At 36.0% G+C, this 27,283-nt stretch overlaps 1 protein-coding gene across 1 annotated transcript in view; it reads right to left on the bottom strand.

The window, feature by feature from the left end:
• LNPEP (leucyl and cystinyl aminopeptidase) overlaps positions 1-27,283 on the bottom strand; it is a 96,196-nt gene that overhangs the window by 54,537 nt on the left and 14,376 nt on the right. The window contains exons 2-3 of the mRNA XM_037529358.2: positions 4,844-5,681; positions 1,604-1,742 (exon numbers count right to left, since the gene is read on the bottom strand). Of these exons, the coding sequence (XP_037385255.1) occupies positions 1,604-1,742; positions 4,844-5,681 (977 nt within the window). The remainder of the gene's footprint in view (positions 1-1,603; positions 1,743-4,843; positions 5,682-27,283) is intronic.

The following is a 27,283-nucleotide window of genomic DNA, read 5'->3' as shown; positions in this document are numbered from 1 at the left end:
AAATAATTCTGTATAAGTAAACTGAGGAACTGAAAATTTAAATAAGAAATAAGTAGTAAAGATGTTGGCATATTTTAATTTGTCTGTGCTAGTTTCTTAATGGAGCATAGTCCCTAGTGTCAGTCTCTTCTACTGTCCTTCATCATGAGGACATGCTGAGTACAAGTACATTGAAAATTTGTGTTTTCAGTGTCAAAAGATGGTTTAAATAAACATAGGTTAGAAAGAGGAAGTTACAGTAGTTGTTTTTCTCTCCTTTAAAGCCATTAAAATCAAATCCTTTTTTATGATCTAGGAGTGTTCTACTCTACTGCTAAAAAGAGTCATGAAAGAAGGAGCTACAGCTGACATGTCCCTCCAGATGAGTGAAAATGGCTTTGGAAAGTATCATGTTGATGACCCCAAGAATGCTTAGTGGAATCAAAGTAGTAAGTCACTAAAGAAGTCTGCAGTAAATACACGGTAAGGGAAAGCAAGCAATTTGCAGAATTTTCTGGCCACATATTATGACTTATTGAGATACTAAGAGCCATTCACCTCTTTTAGAGAAAGACGAAGGTGATAAATATGACTAGGTGCAGAGCTGTTGAAGTTATATCCCTCTCAAAGGATAGGTTAAGTACTTCCTTGACTAAAAGAGTTGATTCTATACTCTGTCAAATATGGCTGCTCTTCTCAGATAGTCACACAAGGTCCAAGGAGCTACTATTAGGCTGTACATACACCCTTCAATGTCAACAAAAGCAGCCCTCTAAGTTTTGTTTAGCATCAAAATAATTCTGCTTAGGTCTACTCTCACTGTTTCCTAAGCAGGGTTTACATCCAAGAAAGAGGTCTAAGTTATTATAGTTAAACCTCTACATTACCACACTATTTTCAATAATAATGAAACCCCAAGGACAATCATAATTCAACACTGTTGTTAAGAATAGCTAATTCAGGGACTCCCTGGTGGCTCAAGGGTTAAGACACAACCTATGAAGCTATCTGCAGCCACTGCAGCACAAGTCCGATTCCCGGCCAGCCAGGGAGCAACCCACATGGCACAGCAGACCTCTCCTGGCTCGCCTGCTGCTCCCCTCTGCAGTGTACTTTGGTCAATCTGCCTGTTCCGTTCCCCACACTGTCTCTGGTAAAACCTCTCACCCACTGTGCTTCTGGTCTGTACCCCAGCTCTTGTATGCATAAATAAATAAATCTTTAAAAAAAAAATAGCAAATTTACAGGAAGCCTCATGAAACATCACTGTGATCTTTACTACTAATTCACAGTTTTAATATTTGTACACAGTGAATGTGTACAAATACACACACATGCATATACATTGTGTATTTGTACAACTCTAGTGTATATGTCTGTGTGTGTGTATATGTCTATTACTCACTTTGCATTTCCTACCCATACAGTCCATATTCAGTAGGTCTATTTCTTCAAATGCTCTTCAGGTTAACTTCCCAATTGATTCCAAAATATATTTTAACTTCTATTTTAAGTATTTTAAGAAAGAATAAGAAAATCAAAATAATTTAATCATTCTCAGGAGCAGCCTAGCAAAGAGAATGAAGTATTCATATATATTCAAATTCAAAAAATAGAATAGTACCTTAGGCATATTTGATAAAGCAGTGTATTGTTTGTCCCTTGTGATCTTGACAATAAATGTGGCTTTAAATGCTGGTTCATCAAAACAAGGAAAAGCAGATCTTGCTGCCAGGGGTTCAAACTGAGTTGCTGCAAAGTACCTAAAACAAATGCAAATTCATTCAGTGGTTATTGAGTATCTAATAGCCAAGTCACCATGTCAAATTCTAGGGATACTAAGATAAATATCATACAATCCCAGTCATTAAGGGATCAACGGGTAGAGGCAGAGATTTATAAGATGGGCAAAAAACCTGTTGGGCTACAAATCATGTGTCATAATAGTGAAAACAAAGTCTGGCCAGCAACTAAAGGCTCTGTAAGGAACCTGGAGACAAAAGATGAAGAGGGCCTTAAAAAATGAGGAATGTACAAGCAGGTAGAGAAGGGAAGAGAGTAAACTCTAGAAAGAGTAGGAAAGACAATAATGTATATTCTAGGTCTGGCTGCAGTTGGTCCTGTGTGACTAGAAGTGAAGCTAGAGGTAGGCAGCAAGTTGACAGAAGATTTTACAAGAGGGTCACCAGGGACAAGAGATGAAATTTGATGATGATAATCATTTTGGGATATCTTAAATCATGGTTTAAAAAATACAATAATAACTATCTCACAAAAAAGTCCCACTGAGAAGGGCCACCACTTGATTTACTTATAATCTATCCTATCTATATTGAATACCATAAGGCTTATTCTTCATAAGTGACTGTACTTGCCTTCAGAAATACTAGTTGCTGTTTGAGCAATACCTCAAGTAGCACTGAAGATGATTAGTTAGTTGAGTGTCAATTAAGAGAATTCTAGACACTGGAGATAGCAATGGGTAAAGGAAAAGAGGTGTGAACAGGGAGGCAGTAAACTACAATAGTTAAGAAACTAGCCTTCGTGGTTAAAACAACCTCAGGTTTCGGTTTCCCTTCTGCTACCATGTGATGCTAAAGAGTTATTTTATGTCTCTCTGCTTCCTCATCTGTAAAATGAATGGAATATTGATATCCATCTCTTATTTGGCAGGATATAAGATGAAAGATTTAAAATGCCCTAGCATTTCAGTTCTCAGTAAACATGGATTTTTTTTATTATTGGAATTCAGGAAAGCACATAAGCTTTTTTTTTTAGTGGCAGGACTACACTGATGAAAAAACGGCCAAATCTTGAACTAAATTCTGTTGACAATGAGGAAGTGCTAAAGGGTCATAAACCAAAGACTAACATGATCAGATCTGCAATTCTAGAAACAGGAATCTGGCAGCAGTGTGGAAAATGTGGGGGTAGGGGTGGAGGGCACAAAGTAAGGGAAAGAGTACAGGCAGGACACCAGTTAAGAGAATGCTTCAGAGTTCAAGGAAAGATACTAAGAGATTGAAGGGCAAAAAACCAAAGCCATCCTATCCTAAATTTACTAGTTCTTTTACTATTGTTTGTTATCAAGATCCTAAAGTCTATCATCAACAACTAGATTTAACTGTAAAGTCACTAACAATCTTTACCCTTTAGATGACATAGGGAGTTTCTTTACCACTGGCAGTGTCAATATATCTGATTTTCCAATCAATAATTACTTTTCCTACTTGCTTAAATATTTATTCTTATTATGACTCAAAGGAAGGGTAAAGTACAAGAAAACTGTTTTAATAGAACTAAGCAACATTAAAAAGCTGGAGAAAGACAAAAAATAACTTTGAATTATAGTTTCGGACATCTTAAAAAGTATAACTAATCTTCTAAAGTTTTATTTTGCATCAAGATACATCATTATATGAGCATTCATTTTGCTAAACCTGGTAGGGTCAGTAGAGTTATATATTTTTTAATAATATTTTTTAATAATAGAGTTTTACAGACAAATTTATTTTACTAGATCTTAAAATATTATTTTTAATACTCTATTTAATACTCTATTTCTTAATTTTATAGAACTATTTCCCATTTTTCAAATATTGTTCACAACCCAATCCAGCCCATGGCAAGAGTTAACATATGTTAATAGCAAAAGTCATCTCTACTGCCATGTAACATTTATTCCTCTATTAGTAGTAGGCCCAAGGGACTGTTAGGGTAATAATCTCATTAAAAGCAAAGACAAGGGGATTTGTCTTTAAGGTCTGTTTTCATATTAAGATGATTGTGTTTATGTATATCATGGATTTCTTAGAAATGACGGAGATTATAGGAGAACTTAAGCCAAGATGCTCGAAGTTGCCATTGCAATTGTAAATTTGCCCTTAACGTTATATCTCATAGATGAGAAATGAGGAAGTGCTAAGAAGTATCACATAAGGGGAAAAGATAAAAATTATTTATCTCAATAGGACAACAGATCCTGCTTTGTTACTTTATCCACTTAAGAAGGATCAAAAAATAATCTTAAGATAGATTTAAAATATTCATATATATTTCTCTCAATATACCAACATACATTGGCCAAATGGGCTGCACCAATTATTCTCATGCTGGTTTACAAGGCAATGAGAGAATGTTCCAAATGCATTGTGTTGGTCTAACAAAAACTTTGTGCACATTAAGAGAATTAATTAACATTATTGCTACTTAAGAAGAATCTATATGCAGTGTGCCCTGCATCTTCCCAGAAATTCCAACTACAAGCTATGAATACTAAAAGTATAAAATGTATACTTTAAATAGGGAGCTGGATATGTTGATGTCTTGAGTCACCTTTTTTTAAACCAAAGTAAGTCTCTTCTAGATTTTTATTAATTTCCACAAGAAATCCAAATTTAGTAACATTAAAAAAATAAACTAGCAAAGATTAAGGAAACTAAAAATGATATAGTTAAGTAGACACTTCTACATGCCCTCTTTCTCCATCTCTCTTAGAGTTACAGACATTAAGAAAATTGGGTATCAAAGAGTATCCACACCGCTCTTCACTATGCTTCCTACAGAGACCTTACAAGGTAACAGAAAACTACATAATCTTATGAGATATGAAAAGTTCAAGATAATGTAAGTTTTTATAATATAAAATGTAACTGATATAATCTTTATTCACTTCAGTACACCCTTGCCTCCACCAGAGAAGTGAGATATTCTTCCAAATCACCATTTTACCATCTTGCATAGAACCTCCTAAATTAGCGGGGAAAAAAAGTTGCAGTTAATGTCTCTGTTGTGGGCAAAGGGATCCATATTGCAGAAGTCATTACAAAGCAAAGAAACAGAATCATTAAAAAGGGCTACGTACTTTTTCTCCTTACTTTCATCTGTGTAGGAGATGCCATAAAACCCATAGTAAGAACTAGATATATTTGCTGAATACTCTATCTTCAAGGTATAATTGTGCCCTTCAAGAAGGGCTTCAGGGGCAACAATGGCGATTTGTTCATGAAATGGATATTCTAGGACTTCAACTTGTTTTTCTTGACTTGAAACTGATGTAAAGGTCACTCTTGAAATATTATGGCCAGTGCTGTGAAGAATGATATTCCACGTGGCCTGAAGAGCCTGAACTGAAATTATCACAGAACCACTGAATGTCATCGAGGTTAGGTTTGGGTGCAGGTTAAGTTCATAGCGTAGTGGCATAATGGCAGTGGGAAGTCTGATCTGCGCCCATGGAAACAACTTTCCATTTGTTGCAATTGGCTGAATTAGTTCCATTGACTGATTTTTTTTATGGCAGCCTTCTTTGGTAAAGGTACATCGGGGCAGTAGATAAATCACCATAATTACAGAAATGGCAACTAGAATGACAAAAGCACAGACCACCATGGTCCTTACAGAGGGTACTGAACAAGCCCCATCTGGGCTCTGCCTATAGCCAGTTGCACTGTTCCGCAGGCCTGAGCTTCTGTTCATGAAGGACATGCCCAGCAGCTTTGCAGATGACTCATAATCCTCTTCATCCTCATCCATCTCATGTTCACCAAGACCACGCACCAGCAGTCGTGAACCCCGGGGCTCATATTCCACCTCATCAGGCTCTAGAGGATGTAAACAAGGTTCTTTGGCTAAATCCACCACATCTGGTTCTTCCTCAAACATGCTGTTTTCAATCATATTCCTGGGGAGCTGAAGCCGATCTAAAAAACCAAAACATAAGGACAAAGCACAGAGTTAGGGAAAAAAGCCAGTAATAAAATATCTACCATTAAGACCACATTTAATCTAAGATTTTTTTTTAAAATCACTAAGACTTATATTCCATCCTAGAGGTACTGAATTTAAATAAAATGCCTATAAAATTCTTGAATCACCTAGTAAAAACTCAAACGTAAATGAAAGTACATCAGAGTTATAAAACAAGAAAGCTAAACAGGTTAGTATCCAAAAAGGCAGTTTATATTGATTATTAATTTCCTTAATCATCTCCTGCTCAACAACCTGGGCTCTTCTTGAGCTTTAGAAAGTTCTGCTTTGGCTTGCCTTCCCACACAGAGTAAAGAGTCAGTAAGATCCAGCAGACATGAAAACCCACAGTCCATGTCTCCCTTCTTAGTTCTGGACAGCAGCATCCCCAGAATTCATATCTAAGAGGTGTCAAACCTGCTTTTAGGACTTTTGTGGTTCTCTTTCCTGAGTTCCATTCCCCCTAGGGAGGACCACTAGCTGGCATACCCACTTACAGGCTTGAATGATGACATGGTAACATGCTGAACTCTGAATTCTTTCCTAGAAGAGGGATGCACCTCTCCTACCACAAACTAAAAGTGGCAAATTATACAGAAAATTCTATAATCAAGAATTTTTTATATAGAAAGCAAAAGAATAACAAAACCCAATTCCAACTATAATCCTATCTGTTTTTTCATGGCTTCTAGACCATTCAGAAGCACAACCTACTCTTCTCTATAATTACCATATTAAACACAGTAAGTGAAAGTGGATCTTGGGGTGAGGTAGTGGCAGGAGTTTTTATAATCTACAAAGAACCACACTGCCCGACTTGGCAAGTGTAAGAGGGAGTAAAAGATTCAAAAAGCAAAATGGTAAATAAGCAGGCATATATCAATAATTACTAGGAATAGATCATTTAGAGTTCTTTAAGAATTAAAGAGTTTTAGTTTTAAGGAATCTCAACAGTTTGATCAGTGAAACCCCCATTAGCCTTTCCCTACAAGGAACTTTATGTATATCATTTCTAGCCTTCACAACAATTCTATAAAATGGCAGGTATAATAGCGACTTCAAATAAGAAAAAAAAAAAAACTGGCTAATTTCTCTTTATTAGGTCAGTTATTTTAAGTCATATAAATGATACTGGGGGCAAGGTCTAAAAATCTTATTTCAAATTTTAGACTCTTCCCATTATTATATTGCATTCCCCTACTCATCAATAAAGGATAAGCGCTTATACTTAAATTACTTATTTATTTTGTACTTGGCAATAAAGTTGCTACAAGTATTAGTCCAGCATAAGGAGAACAGAAGTTACATAAAATTACATAATAACTAGCTTAACAGAAATGCCAAGCATTCTGTACTACTCAACAAATACCAACTAAACAGTGGTGGTAATTCATAATCTATGAAACAAAGTATCAATACATATTAGGATAAAATTTACAGCTTGGCTACACTGAGTGTGGTCTGTGTACTACCAGGACCAAGAGCATCCAAATTACACTGTAGTTTTTTAGAAGAGAAGCCTCTCAAGTCTCTTCACTGAATCTGAATTTTAACAAGTCCATAGAGATTTATGTGCACATAAATTTGAGAAGCACTGGTCTAAATAAGCCTTCTTTGTGGCCATATCCTCACCAACACTGGAAATATTCCATTCCTGGGTGTGCTCTGACCTTCCAAACTGCTTCTTTTCTGAGAAGTCAGGTAACTCTTTCATGATGGCCTTCTCTTGTTTATTTTCCTTTCTGTTCCCTTTGCCTAGAATGTTGTCATTTCTCCATCTCAGTCTACCTGGTGAACACCTGCATTTCCATAACTCAACTTAACTTGCTATAATGTAAAGTAAGAAAAGTTACTTTCTTTCTGTCTTTCATTTTTCATTATTACTTTTTAAAAGCATTTTTCATTTCATCTCACATTTTCTGCTTTGGGTATCAGAGAGACTACAATTAGACTGCCTTTTCCTACTTCCTCTCCATCCCAAATTTCATAAAAACTATGCTATTTAATAGCCAAGTCATGTAAATAACCTAAATGCTCAAACAGATAAGTAGATAAAGAAGATATGCTATATATACTACTCGCTATAAAAAAAAGATGAAATCTTACCATTTGAGACAATACAAATGGTATTGGAGGGGATTATATTAAGTCAAAGGCAAGTAATGGATAATTTCACTCATATGTGGAATATATAGAAACAAAGGAACAGACAAAACTAAACCAAACAAACCCTAAAAATCTGACCGCAGAATTGAGGTTTGTAGAGGGGGATGGTGGGGAGTGAGAACCAAAGGGGGTGGGGGGGGGCAATGGACTATGATGGTAGATTATTGGTATCTTGGTGGTGGGCGTGATGTGATACCATTCTTCTACAGAGATATGAACCATATCATATACAGTATTGTTAATTAATGTTACTTCAATTAAAACATGATTTATAAAAATTTCCTTTGAATAACACTTTAAATCATTTTCTATGTGTGGGTTTAGCAAGCTGCCATCTATCTCCTGTGAATGATCTGGAAGTGAAGAAGGGTGATAAATTTAACAATCTGCTTTGGGAACTTAATCTTCTAAACTTCCATTAAGGCCCCCACTTCTTGTGATGAAGTTTTACTGTGCTTTCACAGCTAATTTCACTTGCCATCATTTAAGTCATTAACAGAGCAAATATTGCTATAATAAAATGAAAAAATTTAATTCTTAATGAATAGTTAGAAATTTTCATTGGTGGTTTATTTATTTATTTTTTGGCACAGCTGCAGGTTAGTTGCTTACTTTGCTTTCTTTTTTTTTTTTTTTTTTTTTTTTTTTTTTTGCATGTATTTTATTCATTTATTTGTTTGTTTATACATGCACTGGGTACAGTCAGAAGCACGGGAGGGTGAGAGATTCACCAGAGCCAGAGCGGGGAGCAGAGCAGGCAGAAGGACCGAAGTACACTGCTGAGGGAGCAGCGGGCGGCAGGAGAGGTCTGCGCGCCATGTGGGACCCTCCTCCGGTGGCCGGGGAGCAGCGGGGATCGAACCAGCACCGCAGAGGCCGCGGGCAGCTTCGCAACCCAGTGCTCAACCGCTGCGCCACCGGGGAGGCCCGCTTACTTTGCTTTTCAATTTTAAAATGTCTAAAAGGTCTTTTCTTACATTTTTACCTCACATGGGGCGATTGTTATCTTAGACACTTACCATTATGTTTTGTTCTGTGTAAGATGTAATGTAGACAGCAATGGTGTCTGGGCAGTATGGTTTTATTTAATAAACTTCTAAATGAATTCTAAATATGATCTCAACTTAATATTTAGCATATTTCTATCCCCTTAGAATTTGGGCTTTGTTATTTTTTTATTCATCATCCACATCTTGTATAAAGCCAAGGGGTATCCTATGGGGCCTCCTGCCTGCACTTCACTTTTAACAAGGATTTATTCAGATAATTGCCCAAAATACACATAACCTATATTCATTGTCACCCAGTCAGAATAATATGTATGTACAATTTTAAACTTTCAGAAATGGAGCACATCAACCCATCTAATTCAAATCTGTATCTTACTACACATTAAAAGCAAACTTTTTATGTATACAAGTCAATCTAATAAATTATATCAAATCAGAGAAAATTGTTTTTATTACAGGTATTACAGGAATACTAATAGACTATTTAACAAAATATTGCTTTGGATTCTTAAGTCAGTACCCAGTTTAGCATACAGTGTAATGTAACACTAAAAAATCAGGAAACTTTCTAATCTACATATACAAACTATTTATAAGCCAAAAGCAAAGAATATTCCTAGTTGAAATGTTTCAGTTTTAAATAACAAAAACTCATGTGGTTATAATCCAAGGAAACAGAAGACATTTCTTTTCATCAGATACTGTGAACTGGTGCTCTTCAGTGCTGTCTGTGGACCAGGACCAACCCAAAAACTTTGTCACTAATCTGTGATAGGATACATGTAGAAAACTAGCATTAAAAACTTCTTTAGCAATTTGACAGTATTTTTATGTGTATGGAATTTAGTAATTTCTTAGAATGAAGTTTACGTTTTTTGGGTCTTTTTTCACTTGAATTTTCCAATGATTCTGTTTTTTACATGTCATAAAATTTCTGCAATAGACTAAAAATTAAAAAAACAAGAAACTTGATTTGTCAGTTCAGATAACATAAAAAGCAGCAATGGGTTGGGTTGTCACTATAATGGCAATCCATGTGGAAATAAAATTCTCAACTATGACAGTAGCAGTGGAAAAGGAAGAAATGATTACAAGTCATGTTAAAGAGGCAGAGTACACGGGAACTGATGTTCCCTTGGGCCTGATAGGCCTGTAGGGTGGAGAAAGGGAAGTCTGTATTAGTTCCCTATACACATTCTAACTTGGAAAACTAGAAGTAGGAACATTATTCACTAATACAGGTTTTCATATTCTCTCTCATTTTTTTGTGTGTGGGTGGGGAAGGAGAGAGAATGGAGTAGAGATGGCATTTGGTATGGGACATGATGTATTTAACAAATCTGTCAGACAGCCAAATGAAGATGTTTGGTTAACAGTATAATATTCACTTAAAAGTCTAACTTTAGACAAATGTTCAAATCCTGAGTCTTCACTGATTGCTCACCAAAACCACCTTAGTTTCAATTTCCTCAGCTTAAAATGTAGAAAACATTACTGTTGTATAAGAATGACAAAGATTATGCAGGTTTGAGCTCAAAAGAGGAAATCTGGAGGGAAGATTCAGATTTTTGAATTAGCTGCATGTACAAAATTAAAAAACATGCAGATGAGGGAGGCCACCGAAAGGGAGATAAGAGTCAGAGGTCATTAACATTTAACAGGTGGGCAGAGGAAGTAAAGCAGCCACTGAGAAAAAGGAAGTACTAGAGGTAGGAAACTCAAGAATAGCAATATTCCAGAAAACAAAGAAAGGGTTCTGTGAAGAAGAAACTGGTCTGCAGTAAATGTCTTATTAGCAAGGTCAAGTAAAGGGAGCCTGAACAGATCATGTGATTTGGTACCAAGGGAACCAATGACTTATGAAGCCCTTTTCACCAATGACTAGAAGCCCAACTTTAATGGCCCCAAAAAGAATGGAAAGTTACGAAGGGAAGGCAAAGGCTGCAGACTATTCTTTCATGGGAATACTTGTGTACTGATGAAAAAAAACAGGGTCAAACTTAAAGAAAACATAGCAGAGTTAAATCCTTTGTTTTTTGTTTGTGTTTAATATGGGAACAACTTAAGAATATATTTCTGTAAGGGAAAATAAAGACAAAATAAGGAGGTGGAGAAGATGGTGTAGTAATGTCCCATGGGGACAGGGAGACATCACAAAAACTCCAGTAGAAAGAGTAACCTTGATGGGAGCTAGCTGAGTCTGGAAGACAGGAAGAAAAGACACAGGAACATAAGACGTAAAGTTGAGGGTGTGAATAGCAGAAAGCCTCCATGATCTCCATAAGTCAAAAGCAAAGAATGTACTAGCTGAAATGTTTTGATTTTAAATAACAGAGAGAGCTAGACCATCTTCTGGGAGTTAAAGGCAGTTTTGGAAAAGGTATAGGTGAGTTTAGGAGAAAAATAAAGGACAAATGCTGTAGTCTCCCCAATCCTCCTGGAGGACAAAGTAACATTAAGAAATTCAGTAAGCCCACTGGAGTTTGTCATATGACCAGTCTCCATAAATGTCTTTAGCAGAGCTTACCAACCCAGGTTTAAAGGAGGAGAAAGCATGTTATGTGTATTTTATCAGAATTTAAAATTAAAAAGTAAATTTTTAAAGAGTAGAAAAAGCAGGGCCTCCCCGGTGGCGCAGCGGTTGAGCGTTGGGTTGCGAAGCTGCCCGCAGCCTCTGCAGTGCGGGTTCGATCCCTGGCTGCTCCCCGGCCACCAGAGGAGGGTCCCACATGGTGCGCAGACCTCTCCTGCTGCTCGCTGCTCCCCTCAGCAGTGTACTTTGGTCCTTCTGCCTGCTCTGCTCCCTGCTCTGACTCTGGTGAATTCTCTCACCCTCCCGCGCTTCTGACTGTACCCAGTGCTTGTATAAATAAAATAAAAAATAAAAATAAATAAATCTTAAAAAAAAAAGAGTAGAAAAAGCAGGTAATTAACCAAGGATTAAATATATAGGAAGGATGTGGTAAGAAGGTAAGAGGACAAGACACAGAAGGTGCTGGGCGAGAGAGTAGAGATTAACTGAGGGGTTAAATTTAGCAAACTGGACAAAATTTAAAGTTGTGGCAAATAACATGGCAAGCAACTTAAATTAAAAGAAGCAAACTCCCTACAAACTTTAATCCCTTAAACTACCGTCACATCTTCAGAGAAAACGGAATGAAATGGGGTATATTTTCAAATCAACATGCCAAAACAACTTTGGAAGGATAGACACAATCTAATTAAAACTTCTTAGACACATCATTTGCTGTAGTCAATATGGTGATACAGCAACCTGTCATATTCAAATTGTGTCCTAACAATAAAGGATTTTTCTTCTTCAGAGACCAGAATTTAGAGCAAAAAAAGGTGATTTTTCTGTACAGGTCTAATCTGTCAAGACATAGTCAACCACAATCTCCACCTCACACTCAAAGAAAACCTCTTCCTATTAATGACAATGTTCATGTTAAGTTACAGGTTTACATATACCATTATCTTACAGGATCTGAGGGCAGTCACTAAGTAGAGAACAAGTTTAGAAGACTTAGATAAGTGGTCCTTTTCCCTGACACATCCTGTTTTCCACTACCTCAAAGTATAAGCAGAGTCATAAAAAACAAAGACAGAAAATCATGAATGCAATCTTACTTTACCCCCAAGATACAGCACTTTTTATCAAACCACATTTAATTTTCCAGTTGACAGGCCAAAGGTCATAATCCAGGATGTGGGATCCAAGTAATAAGGTCTTTCTTCCATTCCCCTCTCCCTTGTCTCTCATGGGAAGAGAGAATAGAGAAGTGAAAGGATGACTGAGAGTGGGAGGCAAAAAGATCAGAGAAAAATGATTCAGTTCACGGGCACTATGAACTCATTTTACTCTATATAGTTCTAACTAAGAGAGACTAAGATTTATTTTTCCCCTTCAAGATACCCCTAAAGTCACTTAAACGCATATAAAAATGTTATGGGAGACTTCTACTTTCAATATGACAGAGTCACTGGTACCAGACTTTTCCTTCTCTGAAAAACAAGTATTAAACTAAACAAAATGATGCTACTATTTTTAGATACTAGATAAGTGCAAAAATGTGATCTCTGAGAAAAGAAAAATTAAAAAAGGTGAGCCCACAATTGCTCTGGTTCTCTGCCTAGAGACAATTTCCTAATTGTTTTACAGGAAGCTGGAGTCCAAGCAGAGCAGCACTGGTGGGCAGAGACAAGGCACTACAGTGGAGGGAGCTGTGCAGAGGCAGAACCACAGAGACCTGTGTAAGAGTTTCCAGAGAATTCTTAAATCTTTGCAGGACATAACGACATGAGGTTTAGAAAAGGGTGATTATAACAAGGTTAATATGGAATAGAAATACTAGATAGAGGTCAAACAGTATAAGGAAACACTGACAGTCAAATACAACCAGAACAGAGAACTCATTAACAGCCTGGATATCAACTAGAAAACCTGGAAAAGCCTCACCATAGGAGTGGAAATCTCACCTTAGCAATAGGCCTAATCTAGAACCACACAATAAAGTCTAAAACTAAGCCCTAGTAAAATTTGTAGGGGAAACTGAATTTGGAGGATGAGTTTTGCAAACTAGAGGAGTTGAGAAAAGAAGGCTTTGGATTTCCATAGATCTGCCCTAGCAAAATATAAAGCCAAACTTACACAAGATAATCAACTAATAACTAAACTGCCTACTAAAACAATACTCAACACAAAAATCAATTTATAGAATTTTGTATAAAATTTAGCATCTCTACAATGTATCAACACTGTTCAATATGCAATTAAAAATTACTAGACAATCAATGAGAAAAGAAAATGTGAACCATAAAAAAATTATAACAAAATGACCTTAAGATGGCCCAGATGCTATATTTAGTAAAAGCTTTAGAGAAGTTATTATAAGTTGTCTCAAAAAATGAAAAGTTTAGGACTGCAAGAAAAAGTCATTGAATGGCCTCAGTAGATTGGAGATAGCAGAAGAATCAAAGACCTTAAAAGAAGACAAGCCATTACCAACTTGAACAAAGAGAAAGAGCTTAAAAAAAAAAAATATATGGGTTTGTGAGACAATATCAGATGGTCTAACACATGTGACAGGAGCCCCAGAAGAAGACCATGAAAATTCATTAGAAAAAATATTTGAAGAAATACTTGAATTTTATTAAGTTTGTAAAAAAGCACTATTTAGCAAAACCAAAAAGCTCACCAAACTCTGAAGACAATAAACACAAAGAAAATCGTATCTACCTACATCGTGATTAAACTGCTGAAAACCAAAGATAAACAGAAAATCTTTAAAGGAATCTAAACACAATGTTACATATGGGAAGTGGGGTGAGGAGACGATAATGCAAAGAACACTAACATCTCATCACAATAATGGGGGACAGAAGATAAAAGAACATTTTTAAGGGTCTGGAAGAAAAACTTATCATTTTATATCCACTGAAAATATCCTTCATTTTCAAATAAAAGAAAGCTGACAAAATTCATCTCAAATAGATATGCACTATAAGAAATTATAAAGGAGGTTCTTTTAACTGGAGGGAAATGATACCAGATAGAGACTCAAATCTTCAGGAAGGAAAGAACACCTAAAATGATAACTAAGTTGTTTAAAGTTTTTATTCTTTATTCTTCTTTAAATTTCCTTAAATTATTTTATTTAACACTGCTTAAAGCAAGAATAATAAAGCAGTTTATAACACCTTTAGAAATAAAAGATATAAAGATAAGGCACAAAGAATTTAGAGTATGAGTTAGGAGAATTACATGTAAGAACTGGGAAGGGGAAATGGTGTCAAGGGAAAAGTAGGAGCTATGAGGTAGAAAGTGAGAAGGGTCAGGTATAAATGGTAAAAAGGTACAATACTGAATATAAACAGACTTTACTAAGCTAAGAATACATATTATTATCCCCAGGGTTACCAATGAAAAAGTAATTATAAAGATTATAGCTAAGAAGCCAACAGGGAAAATTAAATGAAATATTTTTAAATACCCCCCCATTCAATTAACTCACAAATATAAAAGAAACAAATGACAACAATGACAAAATGATAGACTTAAACCCAGCCACATAAATAATTACATTAACTACAAATGAATTAAACATTCCAACTAAATGACAGAGATTGCCACACTAAATTTTATTTTATTTTACTTTTTTTTTTTTTTTTTGGTGGGACCCTGGCTGGCAGCCAGGGAAGGAACCAGCACTGCAGAGGCTGCGGGCAGCCTCGCAGCCCAGCACTCAACCGCTGCACCACCAGGGGAGGTCCCACACTAAATTTTAAAAAGGCATGATTCAACTATACACTCTCTATGAACCTAGTAACAGTTTCAAAATTCATAAAACATAAAAGAGCAAAACTCAAGAGAGAAACAGAAACATCCACAACCATATATACTGATTTTTATATTTATTTTCATAATTGGTAAAACAAGTAGACAACAAATAAGTACAGCTATCAAATATCTGAACAATACTATCAACCAATTTGGCCTAACTGACATCTACAGAACACTACAACAAACAACTGCAGAATACATATTTACCATGATGGAACAATATGCTGGGCCTTAAAATAAGTCTCTATAGCTTCAAAAAACTGGTATATTCCTTTCAGAGACTAAAAAGTCTGATCACAATGAAAACAATTTTAAAACATAGATGATTTGATAGTAAATCATCTAGTCTCTAGATACTGGGGGAAAAACTGTCTAAACAGTCCATAAGCCAAAGAATAAACCACAAAGAACTCAAAAATATTTGAAATAAATAATAAAAGTACAGCATCTTAAAACCTGAAAGTTAAGGTTTTGAACGTGTATATTAGAAAAAAAGCTTAAAATCATGATATAATCATCATTTCTACTCAACAAAGCTAAAAAAGAATAGCAAATTAAATCTAAGAAAAAATAATAAAGAACAGAGTAGGAATCAATAAAATAGAAAACAAATAACAGCGAAAATTAACAAGGCAAAAAAATACTGCAAGAGGACATGAAAACAGTGTATTGGCACTAAACTACAACCTCCTAGAAACTTCCCTAAAAGTCCACCTATATCAAATCCCAGTAAGTCTCCCAAGACCAATTTTCGCTTCTCCTCAAAGTCTAGTTAGGTTCATTAAAGAAACAGGTTAGAATTGCATCCTGGGCTGGAGTTAGGTCCTCTTTAAGTAGCCCAACTGTATTATATCTGGCCTTCTTTCAAAAACAGCTGGCAAACACAAAATCATTTAACCATTGATAAACTACTCAAATTTAAAAATTACATATGTTCTTCCCCCCTTCTCTTAAATAAAAAGCTAGGGAAATTTTCCTGTAAATTTAAGTATTTTAAATGAACTAGGAAGCTACTATTCAAAGGAAACCTCTTATGATGTCTTCAAAAGTAAAAAAAAAAAAGTATTCTTAAGCAAAAATACCAGGTTTTTGGGCCTCCCTGGTGGCCTAGGGGTTAAGTATCAGCACTATCACCACTATGGCCTGAGTTCGATCCCCAGCCAGGGAGTTAACCCACATGGCACAGCAGACCTCTCCTGTCTCACACTGCTCCCCTTAGCAGTATATTTTGGTAAATCGACCTGTTCTGCTCCCCACTCTGTCTCTGGTGAATCCTCTCATGCCCCACACCTTTGGCCTATACCCCACTTCTGCAGATAAAATATATTTTGAAAAAATAAATACTGATTTTTACTTATCTATTTCTGTATTTATATTTTTCTTAAAAAGAAAAATAACTTTTTAAGTGTTCATTTAAATTTTTAACTACTTCTCAACAGGAATATACAAAAGAAAAGGCATTTGTAAGCATTTGAGTTAAAGTTCTTACTTTGTGTGGGGTAATCACAACTGTGAGGCTCATTTTGCAATAGTTCAGACTACGGTTATATGAAACCAATCTTCATAAGCAGCACCTTTGTTCTGAATTTCAGTGAACCAATGGTCAAGCCTATATTTAACTTAACTAAATCAATCCTCAGCTCTTGGTCATCCTTCCACAAATCATCTCTAAAGCACATATAGTGTCTATTCTGACAGCTATCAGTCTGTAACGCCAGGGATTGTTGCAAACATCTTGGCTTCTCTCAAGCATGCATGGTTGCCATGACCATCTCATCTTTGGACCCTCATCCCCCACTCTTGACCTCAGTCAACAGGCCTCTCTTTCTCTCTCTCTTTATTATATAAGTCCAATGTAAACTTTTCAAATTCCTAGGTCTTTCACTTTTTTAAAAAATCAATTCAACTATTGTTGGAACAAATATCCTACTTTGATCCATTCTACTATTCTTCCTAAAATGGTACATCATAAGAGTTAAGAAGTCTACTGTTGTCTTAGGATCAAAAGGTTAGAGGGAATGCAATAAAGATATGCTTAAATTGACCCTGGAAAAACAACCGATTGAAACTTTCAGACTTTTCATCTCTCTGGTAACTCCCTAGACAGTGTAGGAAAAACAACTTGATTTATAACAAGTGACATTCTCTAGTCACCATTGTAAAGTAATCCAGCCAAATTGGAAGACTGTCCAGTACAGGCTTGCTTCTTGATAGCCATTGTCCATATAGCTGTATCTATAATTAGGCTGTGCAGTATTAATCAGAACACTGGTCACTCTGCCAGTGTTCTACAGAAACTACAAGGAGAGATCAAAACAATCATTCCCAAACCATGAGTCACCTCACTCTCTGCACACTACACATCACTGGCAGCTCCACAAACCTAGAGAATGGAAGGTCATAACACCTGCTGTGGGGGTGGGTCTTAAATCAGAATAGCTTAATAGAACTTCAGTGATCATGGACTCTGAATCATTGCATTCATTTTTACTGGACACTAATTCTTCAGATTACTTCTTACATTTCCTTTTTTTTCCTCAAAGTCAACATATAATTTAGATCAATTATGGTTTATGAAGCATAAAGTATAGTGAAGGAAAAACTAGGAATCCTGATTCAGACTCCACCTCTTAGTATTTGTCGGGCTCTCAATTTTCCCACCCATAAAATGCAGGTATTAATTGTCCTGTCTGTCTAAAGTATCACAGGGTCAAATAAAATAAGTAGGTCAACAACACTGCAAATTATTGTTACATTAGCCAAGACTTCATTGCTAATTTATTAAATAATTTGGGTAGTAGTTTCAAAATCATAAGCAAATAAATACATGATTTTTCAGCCAAGCACACTAGTATTTCTCTTTAGGATCCATTACTACAACCCCAGCCTCCTCCCCAAACCCCCACCTCCACACCATTTACTATAAAAATGTTTAAATGTGGCTTGTAGCACATGCCAATGGAAAAATTCATAAAATAAGAAGTACCAAAAACCTCATTTGTCTTCTGTCGTATAAATACAATATGATCACATAAGCAACAACTTGGCCTCTTGATGTCTTTTACAATCAGAACTAGCAATATCATGTAAGACTGTAGCCAGTGTGGAAAAGGATAACTTTACATAATTCTACCAGTTTTACAGAGATTTTAATACATGTTTTACATCTTAAGGCATCTAACTTCTAAGACATTGTCAAATGCCTGCCTTGATTGTAAAGATGATACAAATCTTACCAAAATATCCCTAGGGATTAAATGTATCTAAAGGTTATACTCATTTGCTATAATTGCATTTACAAAATAAAATTCAGATATACAATGACAGCTACAATTTGTAAGAAGGAAATTTAAATTATAAAATGCATGACACTTTCTGTTTGAAATAACTTAAAGGGCAGCATATACACAGACATTGATTTTACTTAACCAAACTAAAAGACTCAGCCAATAATTTAACCATTTTCAAATTCTACCCTGCATTATATTTACTGAGTCTAATCACAGTGGCAATTTCCTGTGCAGTTTTATAGTCCTGCAAGCAAAAATCAGCATTTCAGTGCTAGAAGGAAGAAACAAAGAAGATGAACTACTTCTAGTTTAATTTTATGGCTATGAAGCACATTATTTTAAATATCTATCAAGGAAAACAGTAAAAGTGAAAAGGAGGCATTTTCCTAGAGAATGCCAAGGACAAGGAGGGTTTCAAAACAGAACCAAGAGCTATAGCACATAAAGAATCCTGCTATGAAATGCTTCTGATATAAGATTTAATGTAAGGGCTCAAGAAGAGAGATAAACACCTATAATCTGATATAAAACTTAATTATAAAACAAGACTAAAAGAATGGAGTCATTTTCTTCAGTAAAGAAAGAAAATTTTCTACCTCAACAAAAAAAAGAAGATCTTTTAAGCTATGTCACTTAACAATCCTCCAAATTAACCAAAGTTTCCATTTTCACTATGGCATTTTTTTCATGCAAAGTTCCCACTGAATATCCACAACTGACTGGAAGGTCCAAGCACTATGCCTCCACCAGAGCAGTTGAATTTTTACCAAGAATTTGTTGCTTGTCCTCGAATCAGTTTATACTACTTAAAATTACAATCATGCTTATGTAACGATTATTATATTAAATGAAATAAACACCACAGTTGTTTCTATGAAGACTGATCATGTAGCGGAAAGATCCTACAAAGGTGAGTCCCAAGATAACAATGCTGCCAAATTAAATATGAGCAAGAGAAAGGGAAAAAAAAAAAAAAAAAAGACTGAGGGAGAGAGATTCTAGAGGAATTAAATTACAATAGAATTAGGAGATTTTTTGCACCCAGGTTTCAAAATGTATAAGTGACTTGGGGAAAAGGGACCTAGAGAGATGCATTATGGGCATATGCTATACAAGGGAAAAATACTGCAGAACTATAATCAGTGGACCTATATGTAAAATAAAAACTTTAGTCAATAAGATGACATTAACAACTACATTTATAGATTTCAACTTGAAATGCTACAGGAATGAGTTTTCCTTGATAGTTTCCATTTTAACCAGGTTTTAAACATTACTATGATTGAGAGGCATATGCAGCCAGGAAGATGGCATCTGGGGAAATTTCTTGCTTTGTTCTGAAGAGAGTAAATTGACCAAACCAGATACATTCTGAACTCAATGGATCCTGGGAAATGGGACAATTCGTAGGACCTCATAATCACCAGGGACCAATTCTCAGACAGCAAGATGTCCATTCAAGGGAACAAAAGGTGAGTGGAGGGAGTGGTGGTCGCTGGCATTGGAAATGTGGGTTCATAAGCAAGCCCAGGGAAAGGGGCTATAGATCTAGGTGGGAAAGAAACAGGTGTGAATACTGTGGGAACTAAATAGATGAAGCTCCAGTGAGGAAAACAAAACTCAGAAAGGTGCTGCTCACCCCATATAGTTCCCTCAAAAACAGGTTGGATCTGGCACAGCAGACCTCTCCTGATGCACCCGCTGCTCCCCTCAGCAGTGTATTCCAGTCTCTCTGCCTGTTCTCTTTTTTTTTTTTTTAAGATTTATTTATTTATGTGTACAAGAACCGGGGTACAGGCCAGATATGCAGGAGGGTGAGAGGATTCACCAGAGACAGAGCGGGGAACAGAATAGGCAGACTGACTGAAATACACTGCTGAGGGGAGCAGCAGGTGAGACAGGTCTGCCGCGCCATATGGGATTCTCGGCGGCCGGCTGGGACCGAACCAGTGCTGCAGAGGCTGCGGACAGCTTCACAGCACTGTACTCACCCGCCTGTGCCACCAGGGATGGCCCCTATCTGCCTGTTCTGTTCCCCACTCTGTCTCTAGTGAATCTTCTCACCCCCCACACCTCTGGCCTGTACCCCAGTTCTTGTATGCATAAATAAATAAATCTTAAAAAAAAAAAAAAAACAGGTTGGATATGTGGACCAAGAAAATAGAGTTGAGGCCCTGGAATGCCAGGATTGCACAAGGGTCCCAGCCCACAAACTGCAGATATCTGAGGTCTGAGGCCAGGACAGTAGGGACAACAATGTTAACTCAGACACAAGACACAGGACAGGCATTCCCACCAGCAGCCATCCCTTCCAGATATATCTCCACCACTCATTGAAGATCCAGCTACAAACTCATTCTCTCTGTCATACAACACCACCTACTGAAAAGTGGAAGCAATGCACACTTAACTAACAAAAAAGTAGGGCCTTGGTGGTGGTGCAAGGGGTTAAGATGGATCCCTGGCCAGGGAGGTGGCCCACATGATGAAGCAGACCTCTCCTGCCTCGCCCTCTGCTCCCCTCAGCAATGTATTTCAGTACATCTGCCTGTTCTGCTCCCCACTCTGACTCTGGTGAATCTTCTCACCCACCGCATCTTTGGCCTGCACCCCAGCTCTTGCATGCATAAATAAATCTTTGAAAAAAAAACTTACAAAAAAGTAAATAAAGGGGGAAAGAAAGAAGGCAACAACTGGCAATTTGATTCCACAGGGAAATTCTGTACACCAGAAAGAGGAACAAATATCCAGAACCCAACTACAAAGACATGGAAGATCTTCTCTTCCTATCAGACACAGAATTCAAAATTGCTATGATAAAGAAAGTCAAACAATTGGAAGAAAAGACACAAAAGTTGCTCAAAGACATACAAGAAAACTCAGAAAAACAAATGAATGACCTGAGAAATAAAACCAATGAATAGATTGAAATTGAAGCTTTAAATAAGAAAGTAACAGTTTTAGGATGTGAAAAGATCAATATAGGAGATAAAACATTCAGGAGAAAGGTATGGAAGCAGAATTGATTAAATGGAAGAGTGAATCAGTGACCTAGAAGATTTTAATGCACAACAAAGTGAGTTGGAAGAAAAAAGATACAAAGAAAAAAAAATATTTTGAAAACTATCCAACTTCATAAGGGAAGGCAATGTAAGAACAATGGATATCTGTGAAAGGGGAAACAGAGTGAGAAGGGGAATAGTGAACTTGCTTAAAGATACATTAGAGGAAAACCTCTCAAATCTACAGAAGGAACTAAATATTCTAGTCCACAAAGGTAAAAGAACACTAGGGTATGCAAACAGTATGAAACCTAAACCAAGACACATAGCAGTGAAACTTCCTTGAATTCAAGATAAAGAAGGGAGGGATATTGAAGCTGACTGGGTGAAGAAGCAGATAATGTATAAAGGAACTCTGATCAAGCTCACATTTGACTTCTCTCAGGAAACACTATGGTCAAAACAGAATGATATAATCAAAAATAATAACAATACAAAACAAAACAAAAACAAGCAAACAATTATAAACCAGAGACATCCTTCAGGGGAGGAGGAGGGAGAGGGATCGAAGGGAGGGAGGGAAGAGCATGAGGGACTGTGGTGATGGTGCATGGGAGAATTGGTGAAGGAAATTCTATGGGGACTACACCTGGGGGTGGGGAGAAGCAAACATTGTTTAAAAATGACCCAATGATAAAATATATATAAATTAAAAAAATTTTTTCAGAAGGAAAAAAAGATACCATAGTATAAAAACTTCCAGCCAAGATTACTTTATCCTGCAATGCTATACTTCAGATAGGAGAGAGAAATAAAGGCCTTCTCAGACAAACACAAGCTAAAAGAGTTTCCAAACACTAGACCTTCCCCACAAGAAATGTCAGAAAGAAACAGATAAAAAACACAAAATTAGGACAAAAAGGGTAGTAGCAGATACTCATATAATCAATAACCACTCTAAATGGACTGAACTCACCATTAAATGATACAGTGTCTGGCTGGAGTAAAAAACAATTCAACTTTATGTTGTCTCAGGAAACACACCTGAGTTCAAAATGAAGGATTGGAAAACAACCCTACAAGCAAATGGGACCTAAAGGAAGAGAGGAACAGCTATATTTACATAAGATAAAATTTCCAATTAAAAAAGAGAACAAGAGACAGGAATAGACACTATACAATAATTAAGGAATACATCAAGAAATACATCAAGAAAACACAATATTTAGACGCCAAATGAAGCCTCAAAATATATAAGGCAATTACTAGCATATCTGAAAACAGATATTGAAGAAAAGCACATTCATGAGAGAGGATATCTACACCCTACTTCCACCAATGGCTAGATCATCCAGACAGAAAACAAATAAGGACACAATAATCTTAAAGAATTAGACCACATGGGCTTAATAGACATTCATAGACCACTGTGCCTTCCAAAAGCTGGACAAACATTCTTTTCAAATGCACAGTCTCCAGGATTAATGACATTGCATCACAAGACTAGCATCAACATATTCATGAATGCAGAAATCATACCATGTATCTTCTCTGACCATGAAAGCATCAAACTAGAAATCAACCATAAAAAAGAAAGCAGGAAACACCTGTAATATATGATGAACAACACACTACTGAATGACTACTTGGTTAAGGAGGATATCAAAGAAGAAATTAAAAAACTATCATTAAAACAAAAAGACACCCTACTGAATGGGAGAAAATATTTGCACACCATACATGTGACAAGGGGTTAATATCCAAGATCTACAAAGAATTCATACAACCCAGCAAAAATAAAGCAAAGAACCCAATCAAAAAATGGGCAAAGGTCTTAACAGGCATGTCTCCAAAGAAGATATGCAGATGGCCAACAGACACATGAAAAAATATTCATTGTTACTTAGGAAAATGCAAATCAAAACCACAGTGATACCACCTCACAGCTGTGAGAAATGTCCATCTCAAGAAGACCAGAAACATTTTGGGGGGAAGGAGGAGGGTAAAAAAAATAAAAAGAAGAAGACCAGAAACAGCAAGTGTTCATTACGTATGTGGAGAAAAATGAAACTTCTTACACTGTTGGTGAGAATGCACATGGTTCTAGCTCCTATGGAAAAAAAGATTAAAAATGGATCTACATATGACCTAGCAATTCCACTCCTAGATATCTACCCAAAGAATACCAAAAAAACACTAATTTGAAGGGAAACATGCCCTCACACGCTCATTGCAGCACTATTTACAATAGCCAAACTATGGAAACAAACTACATGCCCAAATTCCTAAGGTTCAGGAAGATGTAGAATAACTACTCAGCTATCAAAAAGATAAATGCTTGCCATTTCAGCAACATCAGTGTACCTGGAGGGGATTAGGTTAAGCAAAATAAGTCAAAAGGAGAAAGACAAATACTGGATAATGGATGGTGTCACTTATATATGGAATATAGAGAAACTAAGCAAAGGATCCGATAAAGCCAAACTAACAAACCCTAGAAAGTTGACTACACAACTGAGGCTAACAGAGAAGGAGAGAAATGGATGAGAGCAAAGTGGAAGGGAGCACAACAGACTATGGTGGTACACTACGGTTGTTTTGGTAGTAGGTTAAGTATGGCAACACTTGAAGGGGAAGATCCTATACTTCTAAATCACAAACAATGTTGTAAGCCAATGTTACCACAATAAAATAATTAATAATTAATTATAGATAAATGAATTGATGGGATAGGAAGCAGATTTTAAATTTCTAGATTAAATATACAGGCCTTTCCGTTTCTGAATTAGTACCATAAATATTGATATGTATTGATGTGAGGCAGAGTTCTAAGAACAGGATTAACCATACAAGTACTGAAGTACAGAATTCAATGAATCAGGGAGAAGGGAGAAGGGTGTCTTAGAAAAAACCATTATGTTTGAGATTATGTTAAAGGGAAACTGAGGTTCCATTTAAAAGTGCATCCTGACAGTCAAGGGCACACATAAAAATTCTCCCTATACAAATGTGTAAATGCCTAAAAACAATTTACTAAAACACTTAAGAACCTAGCTCTAAAAAGTTATATTAATTGATGAGTTTAAATCAGAGAATTTTTTTTAATTTTGCATTTTATTTAGAGTTCTAATTATAGCCATGCTAGAAATAGTTTTAATCATTATTAAAAATTAATAGAATACATAAATTTACATGGATAAGTGGAAGTGTCAAAGATGTTCTTGGATGCTGTGTGAAAGGAAATATTCCCTTTTATAACTTTTTTCAGCTTCCCTTGGGAAGAAAAAATGGATCAGTACAAATAATTCAATTAAAAATGAAGGAAATGTCAATAGGAATAAACTAGACAATTTTTAAAATCATGTCTCATCAATACATGTCAGAAGTCTGCAATATTATCTCTGTCCAAGTAACTCCACAAGAGGAATTTATCCTAAAAGTAACTGCATAGATATATGTATAAAAATTATTTACATCTATTTTAAACATGAAAAGGCATTCAAAATATAGTATTAAGAAGCAGATGACAGAATTTTAAATAAATAAATCTCCATCCAAACACTAAGTGTTTATTTCTGGGAGGTGGATTCATGCAGTTGAGGGCCAGGAAGTAAGTTAGAGGAAGGTAGATGAATCACTAAAATAATGTAACCAAATCAATGCAGCAATGCTCATTCATTTTATTGCTAAAAAAGCCTCACTCGGATCCAGTTTACTGTTTGTTGACAACGCATCTACATCATTTTCCAACCCCATATATCACATTAGGGGAAAAGTTTCTAGAGGAGAGGTATTTGGGGGACTCAGTATGGAGACTTTGTGTGTGTGTGTGTGTGTGTGTATATATATACACACGTACATATATATACACACACATTATTGTGTATTCCCTGTAAAATTCATACCACCAGTTCACCTGTGAACCATCACCATAGTCCCTTGTGCTCTTCTCAGTATGGAGACTTTAAACCTAAACAGCGCATGAGAGATAAAATAACTAAATTTTATCCAAAGTTATTCAGCTGGTTAGTAAAAATGACTGGAACCAAAATTTCTTTTTTAGTGCTTAAACTTTAACTTATCTACAGGAAGATGGAAGTGAAACCATGAGTGAGTAACCCACATAACTGCTCAGCTACGTTTAGTTCTACACAAATTCAGCAGGGTGATTTTGAAAACAACCACTTTCTCAGACATACAGGAAATGGTGAAGCAACCCCAGAGAAGTAATTTGTTTTTGCACAGTGGTAGACAGTATTTTCTTAACATGAGTCCTCTTAAGACAATAGTACAGCCTAACATTGATAATTTACTCATCAATTAAAATAATACGTCTATAAGATGTTTCAAGTTTTTACTCCAGTCTGGACATTTTTGTTCCTTTAAAAAAAAAAAAGCAGAGAGAATGGTTTTGTTTTGTTTTTTAATGTTTTTAGATTTTATAATAAAATGAATTTTCAAGACTTAAGAACAAACCAGAAGAATAAAAATCATTGCAGAAAACAGATAAGCTGACAATTCAAGGCTAAGCAACACAGTTCCATCCTGATTGCAGACAAATTAGACACCAGATATAATTGTTGAAAAACTTATAATTTTAGAGAAGTTTCTCATATTGTACTATAGTTAGTATTTTTAGAATTTAGAAAATCCACCTTGCTATCTCCTTTTTCTCCCCTATAGTACTGATTGAATTTTTGCATGGTAAAATGTGATACTTGAGATGAAAGAATCTGTATATTTATTAATAAAGGAGTTTTCTGGTTGATGAAACTTTACTATATTAAAAAGCTTTTTGTAGGTTTTTCTAACACCATTTATATTTTCCTGTTTTACAAGGAATAGTCTAAACATATGGTCATCAATGGGAAAAAATACTCTCTTTAATTTGTTAGGAAACACAAAACTACTGGCTGATGATAGAACTACTGGCACAAATCATTATACCACAGTGAAGAGCTATTTCTCTATAATGTTAATATGTATTTCAAGGTACTCTGAATTGATGGGTTAGAATAGGAAGTATATCACAGACTTTTATAGAATTCTAATTCAGTTGGCTGAAATTATATGTACATGCAAGTGTGTAAATGTTTACTTTTGACCAGAATTTACCATATATTTTCTTTTGGGGGTAGGAGAAGAAAAAGTTTAGTCCTCTTAAGACAATAGTACAGCCTATTTTTCAATTTTCAACTTCAGTGTCAATTATGTCTTACTTTACATACCATAACACAGTATTTTCTATGGAGATCTCAAAATAACTGACAACCCTAAATGTGGACTGGTTAGTATAGCATGGCATTAGCAACAATTTATTTATTTTGTGATCTACATGGTAGTCAAAGACCTGACAGATTTTTTTTTTTTAATTAGCTGGTGAGCACTTCTTAATCTTAAGGTAAGAGTAAACATAAAATATAAACATGGGTTAGAAGTTGCTTCAGGATGAGAATTAGGAATAACTTTTACCACTATGTCTCATAAGAATTTTTTATATGAACTCTGCTGACACAATTGGAGTGGTGTTAAAAAAAATAAAAGCTGGGCCTTCCCGGTGGTGCAGCGGTGGAGCACTGCCTTGCAAGGCTGCCCGCAGCCTCTGCAGCGCTGGCTCAATCCCCGGATGCCAGGCTAGGGTCCCGCATGGGGCGCAGACCTTTCCTGCCGCCCGCTGCTCCCCTCAGCAGTGTACTTCATCACTCTGCCTGTTCTACTCTCCTCTCTGGCTCTGGTGAATTCGCT

Source organism: Talpa occidentalis, unplaced genomic scaffold (assembly GCF_014898055.3).
Source record: "Talpa occidentalis isolate TD23 unplaced genomic scaffold, MPIMG_talOcc4v2.1 talOcc4.6, whole genome shotgun sequence".
Taxonomy (NCBI): Eukaryota; Metazoa; Chordata; class Mammalia; order Eulipotyphla; family Talpidae; genus Talpa; species Talpa occidentalis.
The sequence above is the reverse complement of the archived record's forward strand: the minus strand, read 5'-3'. Positions and strand labels throughout refer to the sequence as shown.